The sequence below is a fragment of the Centrocercus urophasianus genome, unplaced genomic scaffold, assembly GCF_019232065.1.
Source record: "Centrocercus urophasianus isolate 14NV4802_14NV808 unplaced genomic scaffold, USGS_Curo_1.0 seq_14, whole genome shotgun sequence".
NCBI classification, from domain to species: Eukaryota; Metazoa; Chordata; class Aves; order Galliformes; family Phasianidae; genus Centrocercus; species Centrocercus urophasianus.
The window spans coordinates 9,675,997-9,702,446 of record NW_024884586.1 but is presented as its reverse complement, the minus strand read 5'-3'; the positions used below and the strand labels follow the sequence as shown (position 1 = coordinate 9,702,446).

The 26,450-nt window shown below is 41.2% G+C and overlaps 1 protein-coding gene across 3 annotated transcripts in view; it reads right to left on the bottom strand.

Moving 5' to 3' along the window:
- Positions 1-26,450, bottom strand: part of LRP5 (LDL receptor related protein 5) — a 129,905-nt gene that overhangs the window by 76,666 nt on the left and 26,789 nt on the right. For 2 of the 3 annotated variants that reach the window (XM_042813219.1, XM_042813220.1), the window contains exons 2-3: positions 20,714-21,110; positions 4,276-4,473 (exon numbers count right to left, since the gene is read on the bottom strand). In XM_042813219.1, coding sequence (XP_042669153.1) covers positions 4,276-4,473; positions 20,714-21,110 — 595 coding nt within the window. Of the gene's footprint in view, positions 1-4,275; positions 4,474-20,713; positions 21,111-25,169; positions 25,207-26,450 lie in introns of those variants that run through there. The other variant, XM_042813221.1, reaches the window with a different exon arrangement.

The window sequence follows — 26,450 nt, the reverse complement described above, 5'->3', positions numbered from 1 at the left end:
CACACCAGAGTCCCTGAACAGGGCTGCATGAACATCCATGTAAAACCGCCTTTGGGAGGAAACACAGGTCTTCAGTGTGCTCCTCCCACTAAAACTTTTCTTTTTTTTCTCCCCCCTCTTCTTTTCCCCCTTCCCTGTCCTTGTTTGCAATATATGACATCTTTACCCAGGACTTTCATGCTTGCAATCGCCAATTGCAGCCAATTCTTTCTCAGAGCAGGAAAATGAAGGAATGACTTGAGGGCCATTTGTCTGCCTCACAAAGCCCTGCACAATACAAGCTGACAAAACACAGGCCGTCCATCACAAAATCCAGGCTTTTCAGAGCCATATTCTTTGAGCGTTCTCCCTAAGATAGCAGTCAACAGTTTGTCTCCTGTCAGTAATGCTTTGTTTAAGACTAAATACTTGTGATGAATATAAATCAAAAAACACTTCAGACATTTTCAGATGGCATTCAGCTGCACTCCCTTTCTTCTGTGTATGCATATATTCTCACATTTGCTGCGAGTGGAACCAAAAGCCACAGAACATATGAAAACTCCGATGCGTTTTCTGAACTCACAACATCCCCAAATTCATACACGCTGCAATTAATTTGTGTAGCTTAGATCCAAGAGTTTTGGAGATGCTCAGTAAAAGCATATTTGACAATTCTGCAATCAAAATAATATGAACTCAGTTTTCACAAAAAAAATTTTGCATTTTATGTGTGTATAAAAAGGCATTCACATCGCCTTCTAAACCAGGCTTCTTAAGCAGCAAAGCAGCATTCCAATAAATCAGCACACAACTTTGAGAAGCCTTTAACTCCCAGCATCATCCTGTAGGAAAGCAAGGAGCACATTTTTCTTATACCTGTATTCCAATCTGCATTTGAATTATTTGTATAGATGAGGTTAATAACAATAAAGACTTGGGAGGGAAGGTTCATTTTCTTTTTTAATCAGCATAGTTACCATTTGCAGTTTATGAAGGTGAAATAACAAGTACTCCCAAAATTCTTCAAATACATTGAGGACATCAATCTTGCACACATAGGACAGATTTAAAACAGACTGGTATATGCAAGCATTTTCACATACTCAATATGGAAAGTTATTCTTTCTGTTCCAGACAGAACACTAAAACTGCTCTGAAATTTCTGTCCTTCAACTTCTCACTACTTCTTTCACCATTAAACACCACAGAACAAACAGAATTACTGATTTTCCTCTCCACACTTTGCTACTGCCTTTAAAAAACAAACAAACAACAGTAACAGCAGTACTTGTGTTCTAGTATCGCAGCAGCTGTTTTCCACCATATATTGTCCCTATTTCCATCATTCTTAGATATCAAGTCTCCCCCTCTCCTGTAATTACATTCCAGCTGACATGCTTGGGAACTGAATCTTGCCAATATAACAGGCAGATTGCTCTGGTAACATTAATTCACCACGCAGAGTGCAAGTTTTCTTCTCATTTGAGTTCTGAAGTACTAAAACTGCATTAAGACTTTTATTGATAGCTCTGTTTGAAGCTCATTTGGCTGTGTGTTTAAGAAACAGAAGCAACTTCCCTCTCACAAATCCATTTGCACATGAAGAAGGCCAATTTTGTTTGATTGGTTCAAAATTCATGATAACCTTGGAATTATCATTGAAGCCTACTTTGCCAGCAGGACCTAAGAGTTTCAGCTTCATATATTTCTTTTTCCATATTCATTGGTGGAAGGGATAAAAGTAAATTATACAAAGCAAATGAAATAAACAGAGGAAAAAAAAAAAGAGAGAAAAGTTAGGAGTAATATTCACTGGATTTATTCACATGCATAATATTTTCAGGAAGTTTTGTCATATAGCTACACTATTAAGCAGGTTGAACAACACCTGCAGTCCACATGCAGTGAGAAAGACGCAAGGAATTTCACAGAACACATGCTGCACGGGAATACCCTGACATCCAGCATGACATCAGCTCTCCAGCAGCTGACTGTAACACATGTAAAAAAGCATACAACAGTGAGGTAACTTTTCTAATGCAAAGTAGAGCATGCATTATTTTTCTTCCTGAAGTACCATTTCCTTCCTAGCAAAATATACTGCATGGGGGGTAGACATGCACCAATCTGTCACAAAGGCCAATGGCTGAGATAAACATACTCTTCTTCAGGTGGTCTCTCCCTACCTAAATATGAGCAAAACACATTTTACTTATGCATTAGAACTCCAAGTTTCTACACAAACATGCAAGTAAAGTTTATTACATTTTAACGTGCAGGAGAACTGTGGAATCAGACTGGAAAACGTACGCTCTGTCACCCATCCTTAAACAAGAGGGACAAATTCACATTGTACTGTATGAAAATCTCTTAGATTTAGAATTATGAGACAACTTTCTATGAACCTGCACAAAGGCTTTGAGCTCCCACTCCCTTCTGTAATGGCCTTTTCCCTTGTCTATGCTTCTGACAGTCACTTAGTACTTGTCACTCACCACAATGCCACCATTATCTAGCTTTACAGAGTGCTCTCAATAGAACTTGAGTGTTTTATAAAGGATGTCAATATCGTTATGCCTCTTTTATGAGTGTGAAAATCAGGCATGGAATGCAACTGCAAAAAACTGAAAGATATCAGTGGAAAATACAGTGTCATCTGCTAGGGGAGGGGCATACAATATAGACAGGAGTGTACGAAAACCCCAAATTTCTATTGATACTGAAAGCATTACAGAAATTTTTAGATGTTTTGAAATAGAGTTCATGTTCGCTACACAAAGATCACTGCTATCTCCAGTTTGCCTCAGGGTGCTGCTGACACACTGGGATAGCAACCTTCTGACAAGTCACAAGTCAACACAGCACTGTACGATAACAATGTTCCTCTCTTGCCCCAAGGTAGGCTTCTTTAGATGGATAACAAAAATCTCAGCGTCCAAAGTTGTGTTTCCAGATAATATTCAATTATTTACATCATTAAATATCACTTCACTCTAGAAATACAGCGCCATTCTTTTAAAAGGCAGCAAACTATACAAGCAGGACATCCACACTATGAGTTTCCTACCATGTAACCTAAGTACACACTTAAGCCTCTCCTAAACATAAAAGTCTAGGATCCAAACAGTCGGGTAGTCTGCATTTAAGAACCAATCATTCTGGTCGCTCTGCCTGACCAGACCAAACATAATTCTATTAATCACATAGGAATCAATTGCAGTTTGGTATACCACTGACAATTCAACAGGCTATGTGAGGACCAAAGCTGGACCACAATGCAGAGACCTGCCTCCTCAGTGGGAGGTTTCATTGGCAAATGGTAGATGCCCATCAGAACCAATGTAACCTGTCTACTGAACACTGCACTGCTTAAGGTACAAACTTGAACATCCAAGCCTGGCCTATCTGTAGGCTGATCTATGTCATTCTTTAATAGTTAAAATCAACAGAGACACCTGGACAGCAGCCTGCACACTTGCATACTGCACTTTCTATCAAGCCTTAGAAAAATCTTGCTCACTCACAGTCCGAAATAAGATGAATTTGGGTACTTGTAAGCATGCCACAAAGTACATCTTTGGACAGGGCCAAGGACAGGTGTCTCAACATATACCTCCTGTTGAAAAAAAAAGCAGAGTAAAATACCAAAAAATTCCCATAGCACTAGTCGAATGCTATATTTCCTGGGGCCAAGGATGAGCATCTCCTACTGTTCTGAAGATAAGCATGAACCTTAAAAAAATGCTGTGCAGGAGGGTCATAAACAATCTATATAAAACAACAATACAAATATCCTTTAAGACAGTTTTATAGCATGTGAGCATTCTGTTTTTACAGAGCTACCAACAAGTGAGTTTACATTTGTAACGCTATAATGTGATAGAAAACACAGCAATGACAGCAGGGTAGCAGAGTCACAGGCTGCAACAAGTGAGGACAAGCCCAAGTGCAACAGCTATGGATACAGAAACAAAGGAAAAAAGCTGCTCACCTTCAGAAGGCCTCAGGTAGGCAGGGATCTTCAGCAAGACTGCCAACCCTTAAATGAAGTCTGGGAAGGGGTGGGTCCTGGTTTCACCCCTTCTGGTCATTCAGGTACACTGTATATACCTGAGCTCCCCTGTATTGACCCTTCCTTCCCACCAGGTGCTCAATCACTACTTTAGGCCCTGACTTGCATTTAAACAACAAGGTTTAAGCATTATTCTAGATTACTGAAAAAAGTCTTGGTTCAGAACTAATACAGGGGGTGAGAAATAATTCACACCATATTATTCACTAAAGGAAACTTACCTAAAGGAGCCATCCAGATTTGCTCTATGAATGAAACTCAATTTTGCATCAGCCCAGTAAAGTTTCTGCTCATCAAGATCTATTGTGAGTCCATTTGGCCAATAGATATCTGAATCAACAATTATTTTCCGCGTGCTGCTGTCCATTCCTGCCCGTTCTATTCTGGGCGTTTCGCCCCAGTCAGTCCAATACATGTATCTAAAAAAGAAAGCAGAGATGCACAAAAATAAATCACAACGTATATTCATTAGCTTCAGCAACAGAAAAGATAGAAGCTCTTTGTAATGTTCTGAAGCATCTTTGATTTTGTTTCTTTCATTTTCCACCATACAGTGGTGCCTAGTTATTGCAAATTAATATCCTCAATCCCATTCAGAAACAACAGTTACCCAACCAATTTCCAAAACTGCCACAGGTAAATTTCCTTTTGGAAACTGGTGTACAAAAAGAATAAAGTGCCTCAAAGTTCATTTCTGTTCAACAGCAAATCGTAAATCCATACAAATTTAGAATTACATGAAATTAAGACTGCAGATGTTTTCCCTCTCCCATCAATGCCCCCACTTTTACTGTCACTTCACTTACAGGCAATTCAAGTAGCCTGAATAGAGACATCAAAAGCATTTATCAACCAGAAAGGACTAGATTAAAATATGGTGAACTCTGCAAGGTCTGGGTGCTTTCCCAATGCAGCTATTTCAGACATTCTATGTCAGCAAGCCCTCGACCTGAGGGAGCACTCAAACAAAATCAGTTAGATGTCTACGCTGAACTCACCAGCGCTCCAGGTTCTTCAGCAGTGACAGAGAGGCATCAGCTCAGGGTTTGTACTGAGCTACATTTCAGCTAAGTCCAGAAACTACAGTGAAGTGGTACCTCTCCAGCCTTGCAAAGCCCATGCTTACAGGTTTTGCAATCTGGTTTGGCTCACATCCCCTGAAGAAGACAGCAAGGGCTATACAACCATGCTAGGAACCACAAAGGTCAAACAGCACGCTTTCTGAGCATGCACACAGGCTGGGAAGGCCTCACGGTTTCTTTTATAAAAGAATACTGCCTAGTTTGAAGAAAGAAGCAGGGACAGCCATGGAAACTGTAGCAGCTCTGTAGCCCCTCCACAGGCAGCTGGGGCCATCCTCTCAGCAAAGCAACAGCAGTCACAACAGCTATTCTCAGGGCACATCCCTCAGAACTTAAGCTTAGAATGCGCTGATCTCAGTGTAGGTGCTGCACCCTGCTCCAGCCACAACTCCAGTTTTAGCACTGTCGTACCACACAAGATCCTTCTGTCCTATGCCACATTAATTTAAACCATTCTGATCATAGTTGCATAAATCACAGTTGGCCTGTTTATCCCACTGGAAAGTGGAATACAGACAGAGAGAAAGGGCTCACTTGTAACACAATGCACATATATTTGAGTGTGGAAGGGTAAAACAAGGAATTTACCAAATAAAACCTCCATACACACGAGGCCTCAGGCTTCTGATTGATGAATTGAGACAGCTCACCTGAGGATGGCTGCCGGGTATTTCTGTCCCCAGATGCCATCCTCAACACATCTCTCTCTTCCAGCAGCCAGGACAGGCCAACTGCTCACGAAGAAGCAGAAGCAGGAGCTGAGCTGCCACAGAGCACAGACCGACGTATGAATGTAAATTGCCGCTCATTTTGGTTTTCCTTAACAGGTCAGGCTGTAATTTGTGGCAGTTCAAACTGTGTGGTGAGGCAGCTATTGACAAACAATTAGAGAAAGGGCAGATACTAAAGCAGCCATCTATACAGCCAGCTGGAGAATCAGACCGAGAAATTCATCCAGCCAAATACTCATTAGTAGGTCAGGTCATTTTTCAGTGAAATCAGTTCTCAGATTTGGCACAGCTACAGTAGCTTCAAGTATGCAAAGGACATCTCGACACATCTCCAGAAGAATAGAAATGAACAAAAAGGGCTAGACAGAAATGGGCCCCAGTACAGCTGTCTTAGCATCAACCTCCTAGGAAAAAAACAATCCACGTTTCCTAAACTGAAATTTTCTCTTAGAATTTCAAACCATAAAGTACAATTTTCTTTCTCCTCCACGACAGCCTTGTAACACCATTGAGTTCACTGGAATGTCTTCAGTAGATTCTAGACATAAATTATTAAAACAAACAAATGCAAGCTCAGTACAGGAACCATCTTACTCCAGTGACATCTTCCAGATCCATTCAAAACCAGTAAGAGGTTGCTCGGTGAACTTCTGTTACTCTCCTTGCTCTGGTTGCTTAACAGTATGCAGTTCTTTCTTAGAAAATGATCTGTTCAGAGCAGTCCAAAATCTGGCTGCTGAATGAAGAAAATCCCAGTCATCCAAAGGTGACTCTGGGCTATATATATATACATATATATATATATACACATATATATAGGTGACTCTATGTATACACACACACACACACACACACACACACACTGCTCTGAAAGTAATGCCTCCTATTTAGTGTCTGTTACAGTTTTTGTGGAAATAAGAGCACAATAACACTATCTGATAGAGAAAATTCTCTGGTACAAAATACCAGATTTTTGAAAATATACGGTGGGTGTGGTAGGACAGTCCAGCCAAGACTGTCAACATACTCAATAGTCTTCAAACTGGTATGGGGCCTGGTGCTTTCGTGTTGCAAGAGAAAAGTCTCCTGTTCTGGCCTGTCTCTGGAGCCTTCAGCTTAGCCAGTTTCACAGCATAGTGGTCAGAGTTGCTGGTTTGCTCAGGTTCCAGGAAATCCAGAAGGATCCCCCTTTTGTACTCCAGATGACCGAGCACATTACTCTGCTGCTGATGGCTGCGTCTTGAACTTTTTCTTCAATCGAAACTGCACAAGTTGGCACTCCATGGACCACTGCTTTGACTCATAGTGGTGAAATCACATTTTGTGAATAATCATTATGGTGAGTAATGATGCAATCCAGGAAACTATCTTTGGCCCTATATTGGTTCAACAGGTCCCGACAAACTTGCATTGGTGTTCTTTCTGTTCCAATGTTGCCACCATCGTTTACTATGCACTGGAGCTGATATTCAGCTCCATAAACAGCTCCTTGGTTGCTATCTGATGATTCACACGGATGAGCTGATTGAGACACTCTCCATTTTATGGTGTGACAGCTGTGCACGGCCATCCAGAACGCACTTTGTCTTTCATGTCAGTGTCGCCACTGCTGAAATGCACCACTCAACACTGTGCTCAACTCCACTGTTTGGTCTAAATAAATGTTCAGCAAAGCACTAATGAACATTAATGGTGCCACTTTTTCTCACATGGATGAATTCAACGCCATATCTTTGCTTCATTCACACCATCATGTCTGACACCATTTTGTCAGACTGCCCCTCCACTACCATCTGTCACACAGCAACAAAATGTAATGGAATACTGGCAGGAAGGTTCAGCCTCTACTGCCACATCACCAATATCCACCTCTGATGTAGCGGGTTAACATCATAAAATAGCAGGCATTACTTTTGGAGCAGTCCTCATAATTTGGTTATGACAGTATCACATTTATTCATATACTTTAATGTGCAAATGCAGACCAAACAGGATCTTAGAAGAAAACTAGAAATCCTATGATAGTTATTTAAAAGCAAAATGAAACAGACAAAACTAGCTAAGTCCCATTAAATAACAAGGATGAAAAAAACCCTAAATTACCAACCAGCAAAATTTCTCAATTTCTGTTATAAAAAAAAATAAATGCCTGCAGCTTGCCTTGAAGCTTAATGCAATCAGATGATGAGAAATAATAAAGTCTGTAGGCCAAAGGGCCCTCATGGCTTTTCTAATGTATCAAAAGAGCTCCAGTTCCAAACTGTCTCCCCTCTGCCCCTCAAACCTATCGTCCTATTTCACAGATGATGCCTTCTCACGGGGCATATCCTTAGCTACACAGACTGCTGGACAATATCAACACACTTGCCTTCACACATAATTTGCCACAGAAGAGATATATCCCTAATTTTTAGCTAATTAACAGGTAATGAGCTCAATCATTGAAAGTTCTAAAACAATACAACATAATCAAAGTAGCAGAAGTTCTAAGAAAGGCTAGCAGCATGAAGATACACTTGGACAAAATGTAGACCTGTCTTTACACAGGCAACATACTCTCAAAGCACTCCTCTCCCATTTTGTCTTCAACACAGAAGAGATCATTATTACCCTGTCATCACCTCATCCTGATTGTAGGATGTCCTTGCAATCTCATAAGTACTATAAAGCTGATCTTCCTAGAGAACTTTTCAAGATATATTAAGTTTCTGTGGTCATCAAGCACCTACTGATCGATGGTTTCATGCACCTCACATGTTCCCAAGTGCCCCTTGGTTCATCTCATGAGTAGAACAGCAAAAAGCAATTCCTGACTTCAGCTATAGATTCCTGCCCTTTTCCAATAGGTTCCCCACTCTTTTGGCAAGCAGCAGTTGCTGAACTGCCAGGAATTCCATCAAGTCAACACCATTCTGGGGATCACTTAACACATCAGGACTAAACTAGAAGTTACGACATCATTATAAGAGATGAGCTGCTCCTGCAGAAAGGGATGGGAATCCCTGGTCTATGCAAGTCTATTTAAAATCCCACTGCTGCCAGATCAAGCAGTTCCTTCCCTGGTTACTATCCTTGCTTCTGACATTAGCACCCTATAAGGAGGAATTCTTATTATTAATTCTTATAATTATTCTTCTAATTTTTTCAAAGCTCATTATGAAACTTCCCCAGAGAGAGCACCACTACTTTCCACCAGCCAAGACATGCCTTGGACCCTACAACTAGCTAGCACAGTCCTTTTCAGCCCTCCTCCGCCACCATAGCACCATCTAAGCTTGTTTTGACTTTTTTTGGTCACTGCAAAGCACAACACAGCATTCGGCACGAAGCATTAATGAGGCCATAAAATGACACGTTTTGAATGAATGCTGTGCGGGATTTTCAAGAACGTACAGCGTCAAACTGCCTTTTTTATCCTCCTCTATTTTGCAACAATGACAAAGGCAGTTCAGACCAAGTTAAGTACGTGCAGTCTCTGGATGAGACATGCTACACTGAGAGTCAGCTGAAGACAGGTATTTTCTGGACAAGTTATAAATCCTGGGAAGAAGTCCAGTTATTATGGAAAGAATGACATGAGTTAAGCTAGAGAGGCACCGCAAATTCAACTGGAAGAGTAAGATAAAAGCTAGTTTGCCAGAGTCAGAACATTAAGACATGTCAGCAAAGGGCTGGGAAACAAGTTCCCCAGTCTTCAGGCATCATAAGGAAGCAACTTGCTCAAAAATGTAGTCAAGCACCGTGGAAAAACAACCAACGCAGAGAGGCTTAATACTACCACTACTGCAGTCATGTGAACAACAGTGCCAAGGGAAAGAGGTAGGAGGAAGAAGAGACAGCAAGAGTAGCATGAATCTCACACCAGAAGCAGCTAAAAGTATGTAGCAATTCAATAGGAAACAGTTTTAAATTAGAAAATTAATAATCAGGATATGTTTTTAGTATAAATGTATATACATACATACATACATATGCTCATTCATAGTTCAAACAGCACAGGATACAAATTTCAGGGTAAGGAAAAGAAAACAAACCCACTTTCTTGATCCTGATGCGATCAGGTGGCAGCCTGGCTTCAAACCTATATTTGAAATAGCTCAGGGATCAAGAACACCAGAGCCTACACAAACTACTGAAATCTGCTTGTTTCAGCTGGGTAAACTGGAGCAAGATCCATGCAGAAAAGGCAGTAGAGAAATTAAGTATTTTAGAGTGCCCATTAGCAACAGTTACATCTCACACTTTGCATCTTCAAAATGCCATTAGGACAGAACAAAATCATGCAAACATCAGATAGCTCTGATGACCCTGGGAAGGGACAGGGCGCAGGATGTACAGAAGAACAAGACAAGAAACTCAGTGTGGCTTCTCAAAGGAAAGTCAGGCTTCACTGTCACAGGCCACGCACTACTGCAGTTGTTCACTGGATATGTTAGAACCACAGAATGGCCTGGGTTGGAAGGGACCTCAAGGACCATGAATCTCCAACCCCCCTGCCACAAGCAGGGCCACCAACCTCCCCATTTAATACTAGACCAGGCTGCCCAGGGCCCCATCCAATCCGGCCTTGAACACCTCCAGGGATGGGGCATCCACAGCCTCTCTGGGCAGCTGTTCCAGCACCTCACCACTCTCATAGTAAAGAACCTTCCCCTGACATCCAACCTTAATCTTCCCTCCCTCAACTTAAAACCATTTCTCCTTGTCCTGCTGTTATCTACCCTTTCAAAGAGTTGATTCCCCTCCTGTTCGTAGGCTCCCTTTAAGTACTGAAAGGCTGCAACAAGGTCACCACGCAGCCTTCTCTTCTCCAGGCTGAACAAGCCCAGCTCACTCAGCCTATCTTCATAGGGGAGATGATTCAGGCCTTTGATCATCTTTGCGGCCCTCCTCTGGACCCTCTCCAACAGCTCTGTCTTTCTTGTACTGAGGGCTCCACACCTGGACACAGTACTCCAGATGGGGCCTCACAAGAGCAGAGTAGAGAGGGACAATCACCTCCCTGTCCCTGCTGGAGACCCCTCTTCTGATGGAGCCCAGGATCCCATTTGCTTTCCAAGCTGCAAGGGCACATGGCTGGCTCGTGTTAAGGTTTTCATCCATCAAGACCCCCAGGTCCTTCTCTGCAGGGCTGCTCTCAAGGACCACTCCTTCCAGTCTGTATAGGACTGTCAAGGATGCCTGGGATTCCTCCGGCCCAAGTGCAAAATCTTGCACTTTGCTGTGTTGAACCTCATCAGGTACACCTGGGCCCACCTTTCAAACCTGTTGAGGTCCCTCTGAACGGCATCCCTCCCTTCCACCGTGACGGAAGAAATATGAATTATTATATTAATATATTTCTTAGGAAGAAATATGAATTAACCTGACAGTAAGAGGGTTTAAACTTGTTAAACTAATTCAGGAGTCGGGAGTGCTAAGCGATGCATTATTTCTGCTTTAAAAATGCACTCAATAGACTACATTTCTTCTGGACCTTAGCAGAAACCAAGCCCTTCAAAGAAGTTCTAGACACCATTGTTTCATAGACATGATGGTATCTGGACAATATTCTTGTTTTTCAAATACGTATACTTTTTTCTTTTTTTTTTTTTTGGTGGGCAAATTAAAAAACCCCCCTTTTTTATTTTTTTTTAAAAAAAAAAAAAAAAAAAAAAAGGAATGAATAAAAAAAAAAATTAGCCCAGAAAAGGTTTCAGAAACATTCACTAGGCTACGTAGAAGATGTCAGTCTGGCACTGTCCATGCTATTAAAAAGCTCTCTGCTCTGAATGCCTGTTGAAAACAGACATGCAGAATAGTACTGGAGAGCCATACACACGCACCTGAGTAGTTCTGGGTGTTTTTCAGTTGGGCCATTCGAAGGCTGGACAGCAAAGGGAGTCAATGGGTTAAGAGCAGGTTACACAGTTTTAAACACCCCTAGGGTGTGGGCGCATCATAACAGCTGTAAGGAGCAAAGAGGACCAAAACCACTAGCTTGTATCTTTGTGCACATTAGACTGACTGTACTTTCAGGGATATGATTTGGCATCCTACGAGTTTAGTATCTCATCTGGGTTGCAACAGGTCCATACAAGCATAACAACACTGAGGCTATAAAAGCAAACGAAAACATCAATTCCTAAAGAGACAATATAAAATGCCATGGTGAGCAAAAATCACTGCTAAGCAACCAACAATTCAATATTCCTAAAAATAAAAACCAAACCATACTTGAGAAGCACAGAACAAAAAAAGCAACCCTGGGACAAATTCCCTGGGTTTCTTTATTCACTTATTGAGGGAAGCTTAAGTGTCATTTATTTCTTAACCCTTACTAGGTTTTATCCTTTGACACCACGTTTTCAAGCCGAAAAGTGCAGGGTTGGTGGAGAAGAAATCAATATCCAACAATAACTTTGCAACAGTTCCGCCAATTCTGACCCTAAGCTGAACACCAAAGATACTAGCAGGAACCAAGCAAAGCAAAAGCCAAAGCATCATCAGTGAGAAGACAAATACATCCTTCCTTTTGTACACACAACCACTAAAAGACTATCAAATCCATAATTCAGTAGCCAAAAGTGCTAGAATAAATAGAGCCATAAAGTCCAATTATTTCTCTATTAGCAACAGAACAGTAACTGCAAGCTACAGTACAGAGCTTTCTAGTAAGACAATTAAACAAATGCACTTTAACTGCAGTCAGCAAGTCACTGGATTTTGGCACATACTTAATTACCGCAATGAATTGGGCTTAAATGGTGTTTCAGTAACAACAGAAGAATGAGACTGAAAGCCACCTTGCAAAATAAACAGATTATAAAGCTAGTGAACTGCACCCCAGTGGCCTTAATTTTAAAATTCCAGGTGCAAGAGCAAAAACAGGATGAAGACCATATTTCCCTTCAGCTTTAAAGCCGCAGGTCATTTCTTATTTCCTGGTACTTGGTCATCATTTTGGAAAAGATTAGAAATCGTGGCCATGCCCTCAACAAGCAGCCAATCGGCGATCTGAAGCTATCATGGCCATAATAAAAAGAAGTCACACGGGCTGAACATTTTTTCCACCTTCCCAAAGGCAGTATGGTTGCCAAATCTTATATAACCTGCTTACACAAAAGGGGCCAGTGGTACAGATGATGTAAATCAGTTCAGACTTCTCCAATTTCAAAGTTTCCAAACTTACACAAGCCCAGGGCAAAAAACGAGAGTTCACAGGAAATTGCTATGAAGTTTAGAATCCGGCACATTTCAAACTTACTTCCCTCATCCTACTGCTTAAGCTACGAAAACTGTAGAGCTAAATGAAACAGTGCCAATCATTTACAGAAGGAAAAAGAAGGGCTGCCTTGCATAGTAAATAACTTGCAAGCTACTTACTCAAGTTGCCTCTTGTTTTCTCCCCAAGCAACATGCTTTGCCATCTAGATGATCTTCACAAGAAAGCATTTTAAAATTTTATTTAAAAGCTGTATTAAAGATTAAAAGATGTTCCTCCTTCAGCCCACGAATATGCAGGCAACAATCACAACTAATTACACCATGTATAGATATATATACACACACACACACAAATATATACATACTATCTAGCTTAGAATGAAGACAAAACATAGCAGCCTATCAATTGATTGGTGCTCCAATATCATCGCAATGAGCTGCCTGCAAGGAAGAGCACATCATTCCATATGCTTACCTATACAAAAAGGAGTAAGGCATCATCGTCGTTTCTCAAACATAAGCAAGCATTTATTCAACGTGGCTTCAACAGCCTACTAAGAAGTCAGGTTACATGACACTACGAAGTCAAGGAATGCTTGGGGAGATGGTGCAAGTAATTTAGAACCCCCAAGAAGACTTCCAAGTACATTGCACTGGAGGAAGGCAGCAGTAGGGAGATGCACACAGCACTGCTTGGTGTTTAAGGAAGAGAATTTGTAACTTAGAATGCAGAATTACTGCAAGTCACTCTGATATTTACAGGAAAAAGAAACTGCGCTTGCAAAATTTCCTAGAAAAAAGAGAGGCAGAAGGGAACTGGAGGGAAAGCCCTTTTCCCCTATGAAAGAATGCTTGCATACGTTTTGGCATACATTCATATGTCAAAATTCTACAGAAAATAGTAAAACTACTATTAGCTAAAACAAGCCCTTATAGCTACTTCTCATGGTCAGCAGAAAACACAAGGAAGGTACAGGGAACAAGGTAATACATTTTCTTTCCAAACATTTCTGAGAAGACATATATATGTACTGACTTCATGGATGGCAGAGGTCGAACAGATGTCCTGAACACAAGTAACCCAACTGCACAAAGAAAACGTTGGTTGCTCTCCTACCCACAGACATTGTACCTAAGTACCCCTATATGCTTGACTCAAACTAATACATTTTGTTTATTTCAGTATATTGATTGATGCCTCAACTCAACATTTGGGAAAACTCAAATGACAGCCAATGATTTGTTCAACTGCATGCTTGCAATTTCAAACACAATGAAACACGTGTAACCCTGTTTAAGTTGACATTCAACACATTCCATGATTCCCTGCAGATTTAAAAACTGCTTCCATCGAGACTTCTGATCAAACTTCAGCTTCTCCCATCTCTTTGGCCTCAGAGCCAAAGCAAGACCACATTCCCAATCACTTCAAAATACACACCAACATATACTGGCACTAAGACAACTAAAGCCAGCCTCCTGCTGCATTCCATCAGCATCCTTCTGTTCCCTTAACAAACAGTGTAGAAGGTAAAAGGGTAAGAATACCATTATTTCCAAACTACCTAAGAAGGTATCCAAGGTATCCAATGCATCCAAGACATAGAAATCTCACTGCCAGGGCTCAGCACTTTTTTTTAAGGATGTGAAGAATCACAGAACTTGTAATGATGAGTGCTAATCAGGGAGAGAGCTCAGTGGGCTTATTAAGAAAGTCTACACATCTCCACCTCTTCCCCACAGAATCTCAGCTGCAAAGGAGGAAAAAAACTATTTTATTCTGCCAGGCAGCTCTGTTCTGTTGCACAAATAATGCAAATGATCTTTGAACCACTTACATCTTTCAGTCGTAACTATGAGCAGAAGAAGGGAAATATAAATAAAATAAAAGGACAAAACACTTATGGAGAGGCTGTCACTATTGAGAGCATCCATCTGAAAATCAGAGTGAATGAACAATTTCCCCAAGAACCTCGAGTTTCTCGTGCATGAGACTATCTGCAGATATTTGGTGCACATAACATACGAGCAGCTTTCCTGCTCCCAGAAAATGCAGCCACACCAAGGGACTGGACACAGCTTATAATCAGTGTTATGGTTGAGTACTTCTCTTTTATTACAGGAAAACAACTGTGCTACTTGGATAGGCAGGAACAGACAATCTGGATCACCATCCGTGGTTCCAGCACAGCCTGTGGTCAGGTAATATTCAAGTGGTAAGTGCACACCAGATGACTAAGTCATAATCTTCTGTATTTATTGCAAAAAGGGACTGTTTTGCATATGTATCTGTAGCTTGCACACACGGTGGCAGTAGGGGGGGTTCTCCATTTATGCATACATGGAAGGGGGAATGGTAGCAAAGACCCTTTCTCCAACTGACTTGGAGATCCCCTTATCACATTGCTCATACAGGCATCTCTTGCAATGGCTGGTAGAACTGTTCTGCATCCTCTCTGGCAAGCACTTTTTGGTTCCCTAATTCCAGCTGCAAACTACACACGCAAATTATGTTCCTTCTTCATCACTAAGAAACGCACCAGCAGTTGAGACACTGAAACAGTTCTGGAGATTTTCCACAGGACGTTCTAGATTGCAAACTAAGCACACTATTTCCTTCCTTCTTTGCCACTAAGCAATGCATCTATGGTTGAAATACTGAAACATGCTTAAGGGATTTTCCACAGGACTTTAACATTAGATTTTCACCAGCACTGTGAAGAATAGAGATCCAAAGATGGTATAAAATAGCCTCACTGCTTGTCCTATAAGAAAGAAGTTCTAAGAATGCTCTCAGTGATTGTTTGGAGGTAGGTGCTGGATGAAGGGCATTCCACTTTAAATTACACTCTAATTAGTACTGCTGCCTCATTTGAAATTCTTTTTGTGTAATATCACCTATTCCAAGTAAGAAGAGCTTTAACAGAGCCACCAATGCTGCATTATATTTTCTTCTCATCTACTAAGCTTTCCCCCAGTTCTCCAGAAGAAAATGCTAATAGCCAAAATTACGCCTATGGAAATTCTTCCAGACTGCAAGCAAATACCTAGCAACTTTAAGACTGTATCAATCAGTTTAAGAATCCTAGTTTAACTTTCATTAGATTTCACGATCTGGAAAAAAAAGACAAGCTAACTCAAGCTCTCCAATCTGTTCTCTTCTGGTTTAGCCCTAATTCTCACTCTTCTGTCAGTTGCAATAACTGCCTTAGCTATCTGATTACACAAGCCTATTAACAAAATGACAAATGAGAATGTATTAGCAGTTCTCTTTCCTTCTATCACCCACTTTCCTACCCCAGAAAATACCTGTAAACAAGGAACAATTGTTTCTAGGAGAGTTCAAGCTCAGAGTCTGCTGTGCCTAAATCAAATGTCATGACCACTACTTGATGGATGCACTTATAAAAGACTTCAGAACTACAACATGAAATTAGTTGTAAAATCAATTTAAATTCAAATTTGTTATTCCTCAAATGTACGTCACGCATGACTTGTTACTTTTTTACTGTATTAATCTAATGGGCACAGTTATTTGGTAAAGCTGCCCTTAATTTAATATGACCCTCATTAAATTAAGCAATTCTGGAATTTGTCGTTTTAACAGCTCCATGGAGGCTGATTTTAATAGACCATAACAGAGAAAAATTGGTTAATTATAAAGGATACATGTATCTTCATTTTCACAGCCTATTTAAGGCTTACGTTGCTTTGAAGCATTGGATTGATACATAAATCAAACAGGATAAACACTAAAAATGTCTGCCACAAGTTAAAGCCAATGAAGTTGTTTCATACCAAGCTGCTGCTCCCAGTGGGGAAAAAAAAATCCTTGCAGACTGAATTAACTGCTCAGGAGAGCAGCACTAGCAAGTCAAGAAATTTATCTGTGCAAAAATCAGAACTGTCATTCTCTCCTCATCTGAAGTAATTATGATCAAAACCAGAGCGCTGCAAGGTGACTCTCTCACCTGCAGACATCTACCATTTTGGCAAATCAGTTTTGTTCCTGATGTGTCACGCCATTCCACAGCGACCGTTCACACTTGCACACTTTCCCTGGAGGATTAAATTCAAAGTAATTAGAAACAGACAAGTCCTCCAGGGAGGAAAGAGGTTTTTGCAGGACCTATGGAAGGGTAAAACCGAGGTATGGTGATGCCCAGCACACACCAGGCAGCTAATGTGAGGCAACTTCATGTGCTGACACTGGATACTTAATCTTTCAGTGTGGTTCCTGAAACCAAATACTGAACAGTGAGCTGAATGCAGTACAACTCCAGGGCAGTGGGAAACAAGCCTGAAACAACGTCTTCTATTGTTACACACACTGGACTTTGTGTATGTTGAAGAAATACTGCACATCTGTTCTGTGCAGAGTATTGCCCTTCAAAGTCATGTAAAATTAACCACTCCTGTATCCTCCTCTCTTTCCAAGCACAAAGATTAGATTTACAGAAGTAAAACTTCACCGACAGCACTGATGATTGTTATAAAGGCTTTTCATTACACTGTACCAGACACACTTTCTTTCACCATTGTTTTTATCCAGTTTTTACTAAGAACAGTACTTTTGCATTTAATCTAGTTTAGGAGTAATATGCTACCAGAAATCCCCAATTAATCCCATCAGTTTTTTAAAGCAGTCAAAGATCACCTAATAAGGCATGAAATGCATCACTGTGACTAATATGTAAGCTACCTTAAAGAAAACAATCAAAAGGTAAAGAACTGGATCCACTTACAAAATGTCAGCCAGACACTACAGAATCATACAATATCCTGAGTTGGAAGGATCACCGAGTTCAACCCCAGGCTCCACAAAGGACCACCCAAAAGTCAAACTCCATGTTTGAATGCGTTGTCCAAATGCTCCTTGAACTCTGGCAGCTTGGGGCCATGACCATGGCCCTGGGAAGTCTATTCCATGCCCACTGCCCTCTGGTGAAGAACCGAGAGTACAGATGACCATAGTGGCTGCCAGGGCACACTGCTGGCTCACATAAAACTTGCCATCAAGCAGAATCCAAGATCCCCTCCTGTGGGGCTCCTCTCCAGCTTCATGTCCCCTAGTTCGTATCTATAGCCAAGGCTGCCCCATCCCAAGGGCAAAATCCAGCACTTGCTCTCGTTAAACATCACGTGATTGGCAATTGCCCAGCCCTCCAATTTGTCAAGACCTCTCTGCAAGGCCTCTCTACCCTCAAGGGAGTCAACAATCCCTCCTAATTTAGTATCCTTCACAAACCTACTTTATATACTTTCAAATATATTACCAAAGTCATTGATGAAAACGCTGAAAAGAACAGTCCCTGAAATGGAGCCCTGTGGAACCCCACCAGTAACTGGCTGCCAGCCTTGTGTTTACACAACGTTTACAACAGCCATTTGTGCCCAAACCATCGGCCAACTGTTCACACACTGCACTCTGCTTTTGTCTGTGTTGGACGTTTTGTCCAGAAGGATATTGTGAGAAACAGTAAACTATAGTAAACTTTGCTAAAAATCTGAGAAGACTGTATCAACTGGCTTCCCTTAGGCAACTAAGTGGGTCATAAAAGGAGATTAAGTTTGCTAAACAGGACCTTCCCCCTCATGAACCTGGACAGGCTGTGATCAATGACTGCACTTTCAGATGTTTTTCAGTAAGCAATCTTTTCAGAACAATGTTTTCCCTAATTCTGCCAGGCACCAAAGTGACACTGACAGGACTATTATTACCAAAGTTTTCTTTCTTGCCCAGCTCGAAAACTAGGACAAGATTTGACAGTTTCCAGTTTATTGAGACCTCTCCAGATTCCAAAGACTGTTGAAAAATAATCGAGAGACATCTCACAATGACATCAGCCAACTCTTTCAGTACCCTGGCACGAATCCCATCACGCTCCATAGACTTGTATGCATCCAGCTGGAACAGCAAGTCCCACACAAGTTCAGGGTTTCTATCACCTATGTGGTATCCCAACTAATGGCTGACAAGCTGAAGTCACCCATAAGGACAAGGGCATTTGATCTGGAGGTATCTCTGAATTCTTTAGAGAATAATTCATCAGCATCACCATCCCAACTGGGTGGCCTAAACTCAAGCAATAGGTTTACATTAAATTTGTTGACCCTTGTAGGTCAATTCTTCCCTTTTCTCTTTTCACCTGAAGGCAAGAGTAGCAGAAGCGAAGTGAGGATTTAAGAGGATAAGATCCCCCTTGAAAGTCCTGCAATCCAACACAGTCACTCCACTTTTCCTCTTACTGATTATAACTTCTCTTTCTACCAGTTACCTGGGAAATACAAGCAGTTCCAGCACTTGGCCTGTCAACAGCACTAAGGATTTTATTTCTCTGGGTACACATAGTTTCACTCAGTACCTGTGCGTCTTTCATATATTAATCATAAATGTATCCATAATTCCTTCCATGCATCTGGAAAGCATTACGCAGGGATCATTGCAAAAATAAACTCTCAGAGTTCCAGTCTGCAGTACAGCAGTTGCTAATACAGTGATCACACTGCTTAGTTTCAGTTTTCACTTCTCACACACCTGAAGAAGAGGCTTCCTCCAGAAAATGCCCATCTCCCAAGGCAGTGATTTCCATTTTGCCAATATACAATAATATCACTCTATATTTGTGGTTTATCCTTAGCCCTTGTATTAACTCATCCTCTTACAAAGAGGATGGGCTTGATGAAAATGTCAGCTGATGTTAGATTTTCTTAAAGATAAAAAAATCTAACCACACATACCGAAGATGAGGAAGATAAAGAAACTTCTCAGAAAAAGTACAAATGACAGTAGATTGAAAACAAATAGCCTTGCTTGTGAGCTCTGCTGCTCCTCCACCATATACAGTATGATTTCTTTGAGCAGCAGGGGACACTTGCAGCGCTAGCATAGCAGACTTCCAGACATCACTGCAATTAATATGGGGCACAAAGTGAACAACATCAGCACTATTCGTGCATACAGTAGCAAACAGCACATGTGCAGAAATGGGGGTAGTGAAAAGAGCAAAGCTATAAACACCAGTACTTTCAAGAGCACTACGAGCACCTGGTCAGCCACAGTGACTCATCCAGCCTGTTCTCTTATTACATCCCAACCTGGTTGTCTTAGAGCACAAGGAGCCCCTGACATTACCTGGGTTCTTTCAGTTGCCAGAGTAAACATAATTGTTCAAAAATCACCACTTAAAAATATCCTGGTTTCATTCACCAGAGCATAGCTAGAGAGAATTTCTATTTTGACTCATAGAGATATACACACCTTGCTGACTAGACACACTAGACATCCCATATCAAATGAAAATTAACTTACCAGACAAGACAACCGAGGGAATAACAATAAAAAAAGGCTTGAAAAATTAATTGCTTTTCAGAAGTGTAATGAATACGCTAGGCAATCATACCAAATGAGTATTTGACTTGGCACCTAAGAGCAGCTATATTTTTCTTTTTGGCTCTGGGCTGTCATTTCTTGCCACAAAATATTTAAGTTTAAACATATGTTCAGTTATAGATCTTGAGAAAAATACCTTGGGAAAATGTAAACTAAAACAAAAGACCGTGTTCCTTTCCCAGAACTAAAAAACCAACATAAATCACCACCGTATCCATTTAAGCATTTAAGTCAAATTAATATTTACCCATGAGCTGGATCCAAAGCTATTGCCCTGGGCTGATCAAGGTCTTGCCAGAAGAGGACTTTTCTAGATGTTCCATTGAGATTAGCGACTTCTATCCTATTGGTTTCTGAATCTGTCCAGTAAAGTTTTTTCCCAATCCAATCACATGCCAGGCCATCCGGGGAAACCAGACCAGAAATGATGACATTCTGCACCACATTCCCAGTTTGGTTAATATAAGTTTGCTTGATGGCTTCTTCGCTCACATCTGTCCAGAAAACGATGCCTTGCGAATACTGGAAGTCAACCGCAGCAGCATCCTCTAAACCACTGACCACCACAGTGGACTCCAGCTTTGTGCCTCCAGCATCCACGAGTCGAACATCCCGACGGTTGGCAAAAAGCAGGAAGGGAGACGCTACAGAAGAAAAAACAAAAACGTATCAGTATTATTGGCATCTACAGATGCTAGAGTGCCGAGTACAAATACATCAACAGGTCAGGCACTACAGCAGAAGCAGCAAGGAAGAGAAAAATGCACAACACCCATAGCCTATTGCTTCTATTCATCAGAAAAAGAAGTAGAAGACAGGGATGAGCACACCCCATTTCTTACCCACAACAGGGCCTTCAGACAGAGGCCCTTTGACAATTCAGGATAGACTAATTTAGAACTCATTCTTACATATTAGCAGGTAAGTTGAGCATTTAAGTAAGTAGAGACCAACAGGCAAGGTATTTCTAGTGTTAATATTGACACCTTGTCTATACAGAAAAACAAAAACAAACCCCAAACTCTTTGCTGCTGTACGCACACTCCCCAATTAAACTGCGAGTGCCCCAAATCACGTGGCATGGGTTCTCCTCAGATAATTCGCGACCAAGGTTTAGAACAAATTCTTCATGTTTTAAAGCTTCTCACAACGTTGGAAAGACACACAGAAGACAAGTCCTGATGCCTTTTTAGTAGCAGGTTGGAAGCTAGCCATTCTAGGTACCACAAACTGAAATGCTTGTACCAAGTGCCTACCAAGCCTCTCCCACCTCACAGAGTATTACAAAACTCTAGGAAAAGGAGAACAAAAGCGACGGGGAGTGAGGTAAAGGGTAGATTTTGGCAAGGTCATGATTCAATCCCACTATGTCACTAATCCCAATTATGCCATTGTGCCAGGCATGGCTGCATACACCAGCAGCTGTTTAGGAGAATGCCAGCATTCAGAAAAAGCCACTAGCTGCTGGAAGGAATGGAGCTCCCTCAGCCTCTCTGCAGATGGCTGAAGCCTGGTAGGGATTGTATGGCATGAAATTTCTATTTGCCCTTGTTGTTTTTTTCACCCTGAACCCCAGTACCCTTCCCCACTCCACCCCAATTCTTCTACATCAAACAGCAGTGGCTGGAGGCCTCCATCAGCTGACTGCTTACTCTTGATTCACATGTCATCATTTTAACCAATGCTTCTGCTTCCAGCATACATCCACCATAGTTGCATAAGCTTGCCACTCACACAGAGCAGCAATGGCAGACACGTTATTTCATCTCCTGTGGCTTCAAGCCTGTGACATAAATACCTCTGGTTTCAAATTCACATTACTGAATCTAATAGATGAGGATTAGCTCTTGATATTGTCTTTCAGATTTAGATCCTCCCGTCCTTTAAAAAGAAGGCACTTCAACAAGCTCTGAGTCGCACGTCTGTGATGCAGGCAGCCCATCACACACGACTGCTTTTCCCATAAACTCTGGTTCCACGTGTACTGGAGAATACATGCCACTGCACAGGCCTGAGTGAAGCACATTCGTGACAGCAATTCATGTATTTACGTGCAGGCCAAGGGCCTCAGTTAGAACCTGCATCTCAACATCAAATGAAATTAAAAACATGCATAAAAACTCAGCCTTTTATTAATGTTCTGCATGGCCTTTTTCCCCTCCCAAGCCAGGAAAGAGGTGGCTTTACTTTTCTGTTTTGGAGGAAGTCTATACTGATGAAAGTAATTAGGAAAATTTAAATCAGCTGCTGGTTTTGGTGAGAGTCTTGGATAGCAAAGACACGGGCAATTGTTAACACGAATGTTTCAATGAGAATGCCTCTTTTTTTCCCCCCCTCCTTACAGCATTTGTAACTCAGAAGTTTACATAGCTTGAAGATCATTATTTGTTAAGAAACAAAGTTCTGGTAACATTCCCATCTCATTTCCTAACTTGCCACGTCCTTCCCTCTGCCATTTTTAAAAGCGCCAGTGATATCATGAAAACCCAACAGGTTAGTAGTTATTGAAACCAGAAGAAAAAACATTCAGAATGCAAAATGCTTGGTTTCCTCTCTGCAACTCATTGTTTCCCCAAAGCTATGTCTATTTTAAGTGGCACTATACCAAACCATCTGAACACTTGGAAAGTTTGATGTTAGCACGCTCTGTTTAAGTCACAAGTTCTTTGGGGCAAAGAATTTTTCATTTGTGCATAATTGCCTTACCAAGCTTGTCCCATATCCAGCCAAAGACTAAATGCATAAAAAGTCTACAGACAAGACATATATTGTCCCCACAACGTTTTAAGGAATACGAAGGGACAAGTTCTCATGTAGACATTTCGACACCAAAGCCATTATAAACACTGCTACAATGGAAAAAGCAACCTGAAACATCAAGTCCAATAAACAGCAGAGGAACTCAACAGCTTCTTAACTAAAGATCAGACATGAACAATGTCTAATCCAATCAGTATCAATATTATCCCAGTTCCCCATCACTTTCAAGAAATTTCTTCCCCACTGATGCACACAGCAGGACAACAGCATACAGATAACACATTAACTACTGTGCTGACTGTCACTTCTGTGCTTCGGAGTTGTCCTGATTGAAGAACGGATGCATTGTGTTCCCTATGAACACCCAGCAGGGAAACTGTACTGACCTGCTTGCAATTGTGTTAAGATTTTACTGCATTTGCACACTGACGTAAACTGATCGATTACTGAAAGATGCACAGAGTTCATCCTTTCTGAGAACAAATGGAGAATTTCATTTCCTTCAGGGAAGAATAAACAAATACATTTGACAGATTTTGCCAGTTATATTCACTTCTCCACTCCTTCTCACTATCCCGTTTTATTCTGACCACATTTTGCAGATCTCATCACACAGTCCTATTAGAGTACTGCTGTCACAGAGACAAAAAATATAAAATATATAAAAAATAGAAGCAGCTATAAAAAAAAAAAAAAAGGAACACTGCTTACACTGCTTGTTGCTTGTAATGCTGCTGCTGAAGAAATAGAAGCTCTCCCAACTTGACAAACCACAGGTCATCTTGACCAAAGTCAGAAGACAGGCTAAATGTGTTTCCACAGCCTTGCATTTCTTGCCTTAGGTAAGAACTCTGCGTCAGCTGCAGGTGACAGCTCACAAGCAGGCGAAGGCAGCTTTGTTAACTCTACATCAGCATCAAGCAAATACAACCTCTGAAATAACAAAAGTTCATAGAATTTTGCAAACTTCCAACTTTCTCAGAGACCAAGCAGTAAATCTGCAAGGAGCAACCAAAGTAGACAGGGTTCAAGAAAGACAAGTAAGACAATTATTTTTATAGGTATCATCAGTCCCTTACAGCCAAGGGCTGGGCTCCTTTGGGTAGCCAAACACACCGACTTTTCTGCTCAGAGATGGGGGACAGAGAGGAATTTGCTCCATACCTCAGCTCAGGCCCCTAATATGTTAGCAAGTGCTTCAGAGCAGCTTGTTTCACAGAATAACCAACTCAACAGCTTAACAGTTCCAAAGATACACTCATTCTCAGTATTATTCTAGCCTTTTTTTTCCCCAGACATTAGAATGAGAAACCAAAGAAAGCTCAAAAAGCAACAAAACTAATTATGCTGACCAAATACTTAATTTGCTATGCCATCACCAAACCACCTACCACCCTGTAGATTCAAGATCATCCCACCAACACATGGCAAACAATAATTTTCAGTTCCACCTGTGCATAGAACAGAAGGTTCATCTCCAGGAGTGTGAAAACCAACCTCGACTCATCCTGTCTTACTAATACACATGAGTCCTTGAAGGACTCGAAGATTCCCCCATGATAGGGGGGCTGGAACTAGGTGGTCCTTCAACCCAAACCATTCTGTGATTTCATCTTCATAAGTCTACTGTAAAACTCTCAACAGAGCAAACTGGAAAGCCAGTTAATAACAATTTCTGTTCTTACTACTGTCTCCAACTTCTTCACCCCATAAACTCAGTCATGTTTATTCTGTTGAACCACCAATGCATTTCTACAGAAGTCTGAGTAGAAGCAGTAATTTATAAACATTGACACCACAGGCTGTATACAAAATCCATATGTGGTCAGCTCATTTTGCATCCCACTCCAGGCTCTTTGAAACCTCTTTTTACTAAGGGACAGTGGGGAAAGGGAGAGACATGATGAGGACTCCAAAGACTAACAACTTTGACTAGCACTGACCTTCAAATGAACTCATCTGTGCTAAACAACAAGACGCAAGAAACCTTGCTTGAGAAATTATTTCACAGCTAGCAAGTCCCAAGGGTCTCAAAGGAATGCCGAGTTCTATGTTCTATTTTCATCAGCAACGCTCCTGACAACTGCAAATTGCCTGAAAAAGGAAACCAACTTCTATTTTGAAAAGAGAAAAAGAATAAACATTACAATGATGAACGTGAAGGACAAGCTGTTTACATACAGCCTATTACCACCCAAATGAAAAGGCAAAATTTTTACGTAGATGGCAAAAAAAAGTTGTCCTCTCTTTCAGTAAATCTAGAACAGTTCATATTTTGCCATAATAGGCAATATTTAAAACTTCCATACATAGTTGCAGCTCATAATCCTCTGATAAAGCAAAAAGAGAACCTGAAGACCCATGAAATATCAAACAAAATGTACATAGATAACAACCTAAACTGCTACAGTTTATGTACAGATTTATAGCAATTCTACAATCACACAATAGCTGCAGAACATCACTTCATTCTAGAAAGATACTATACTCAACAAACATCGTTTTGCTAGTGATCTGCTAATTGGAAAACACACCCTTGCGTTTATGACAGAGCTATTTACATGCAAGAATATTGCACAAGAGGGTGAAAATACAGCTTCCCATCAGTTCATTAACCAGTCTGAAAACAGTCCTCAGCAGCCTGAGTAGGGATCAAGCCTGGGCTCAATTTCCAGCTTTGCTACAGATCTGAATGCTCTTGGCAAACCTCCTGTCCTCTGTGTTAGGTGGATTTAACTATGGAATCAGAATAGTTTTTACCTGCACCACAAAAGATGTCCAGTGCATACAAAAAAACAGAGGAATTGTGGTCCTACTATACAATTCATTTGGTTGATCACTATACACACGTGAGTTTTAGCAGTCTATAACAGCTCCCCTACCTATATCCTTATCTTACTAAGTGATAGGACAAAGGGGAATGGCTTTAAACTAAAATACTGAAAACTTAGGCTAGATGTTAGCAGGCAAGAGGGCAGTGAGGCCCTGGCACAGCTGCCCAGAAGGGTTGTGGATGCCCCATCCCTGGAGGTGCTCCAGGCTGGGCTGGATGGGTCCATGGGCAGCCCAATCTGGTGGGGGGCAGCCCAGCCCAGGGCAGTGGAACTGGGTGGGCTTTAAAATCCCCTCCAACCCAAGCCATTGTACGAGTCTGTGAAAAAAAATGGCAATTGCACTTCAATTGTGACCTTCAGAAATAGCTGTTGGTAAAGCAATAGTTCTGA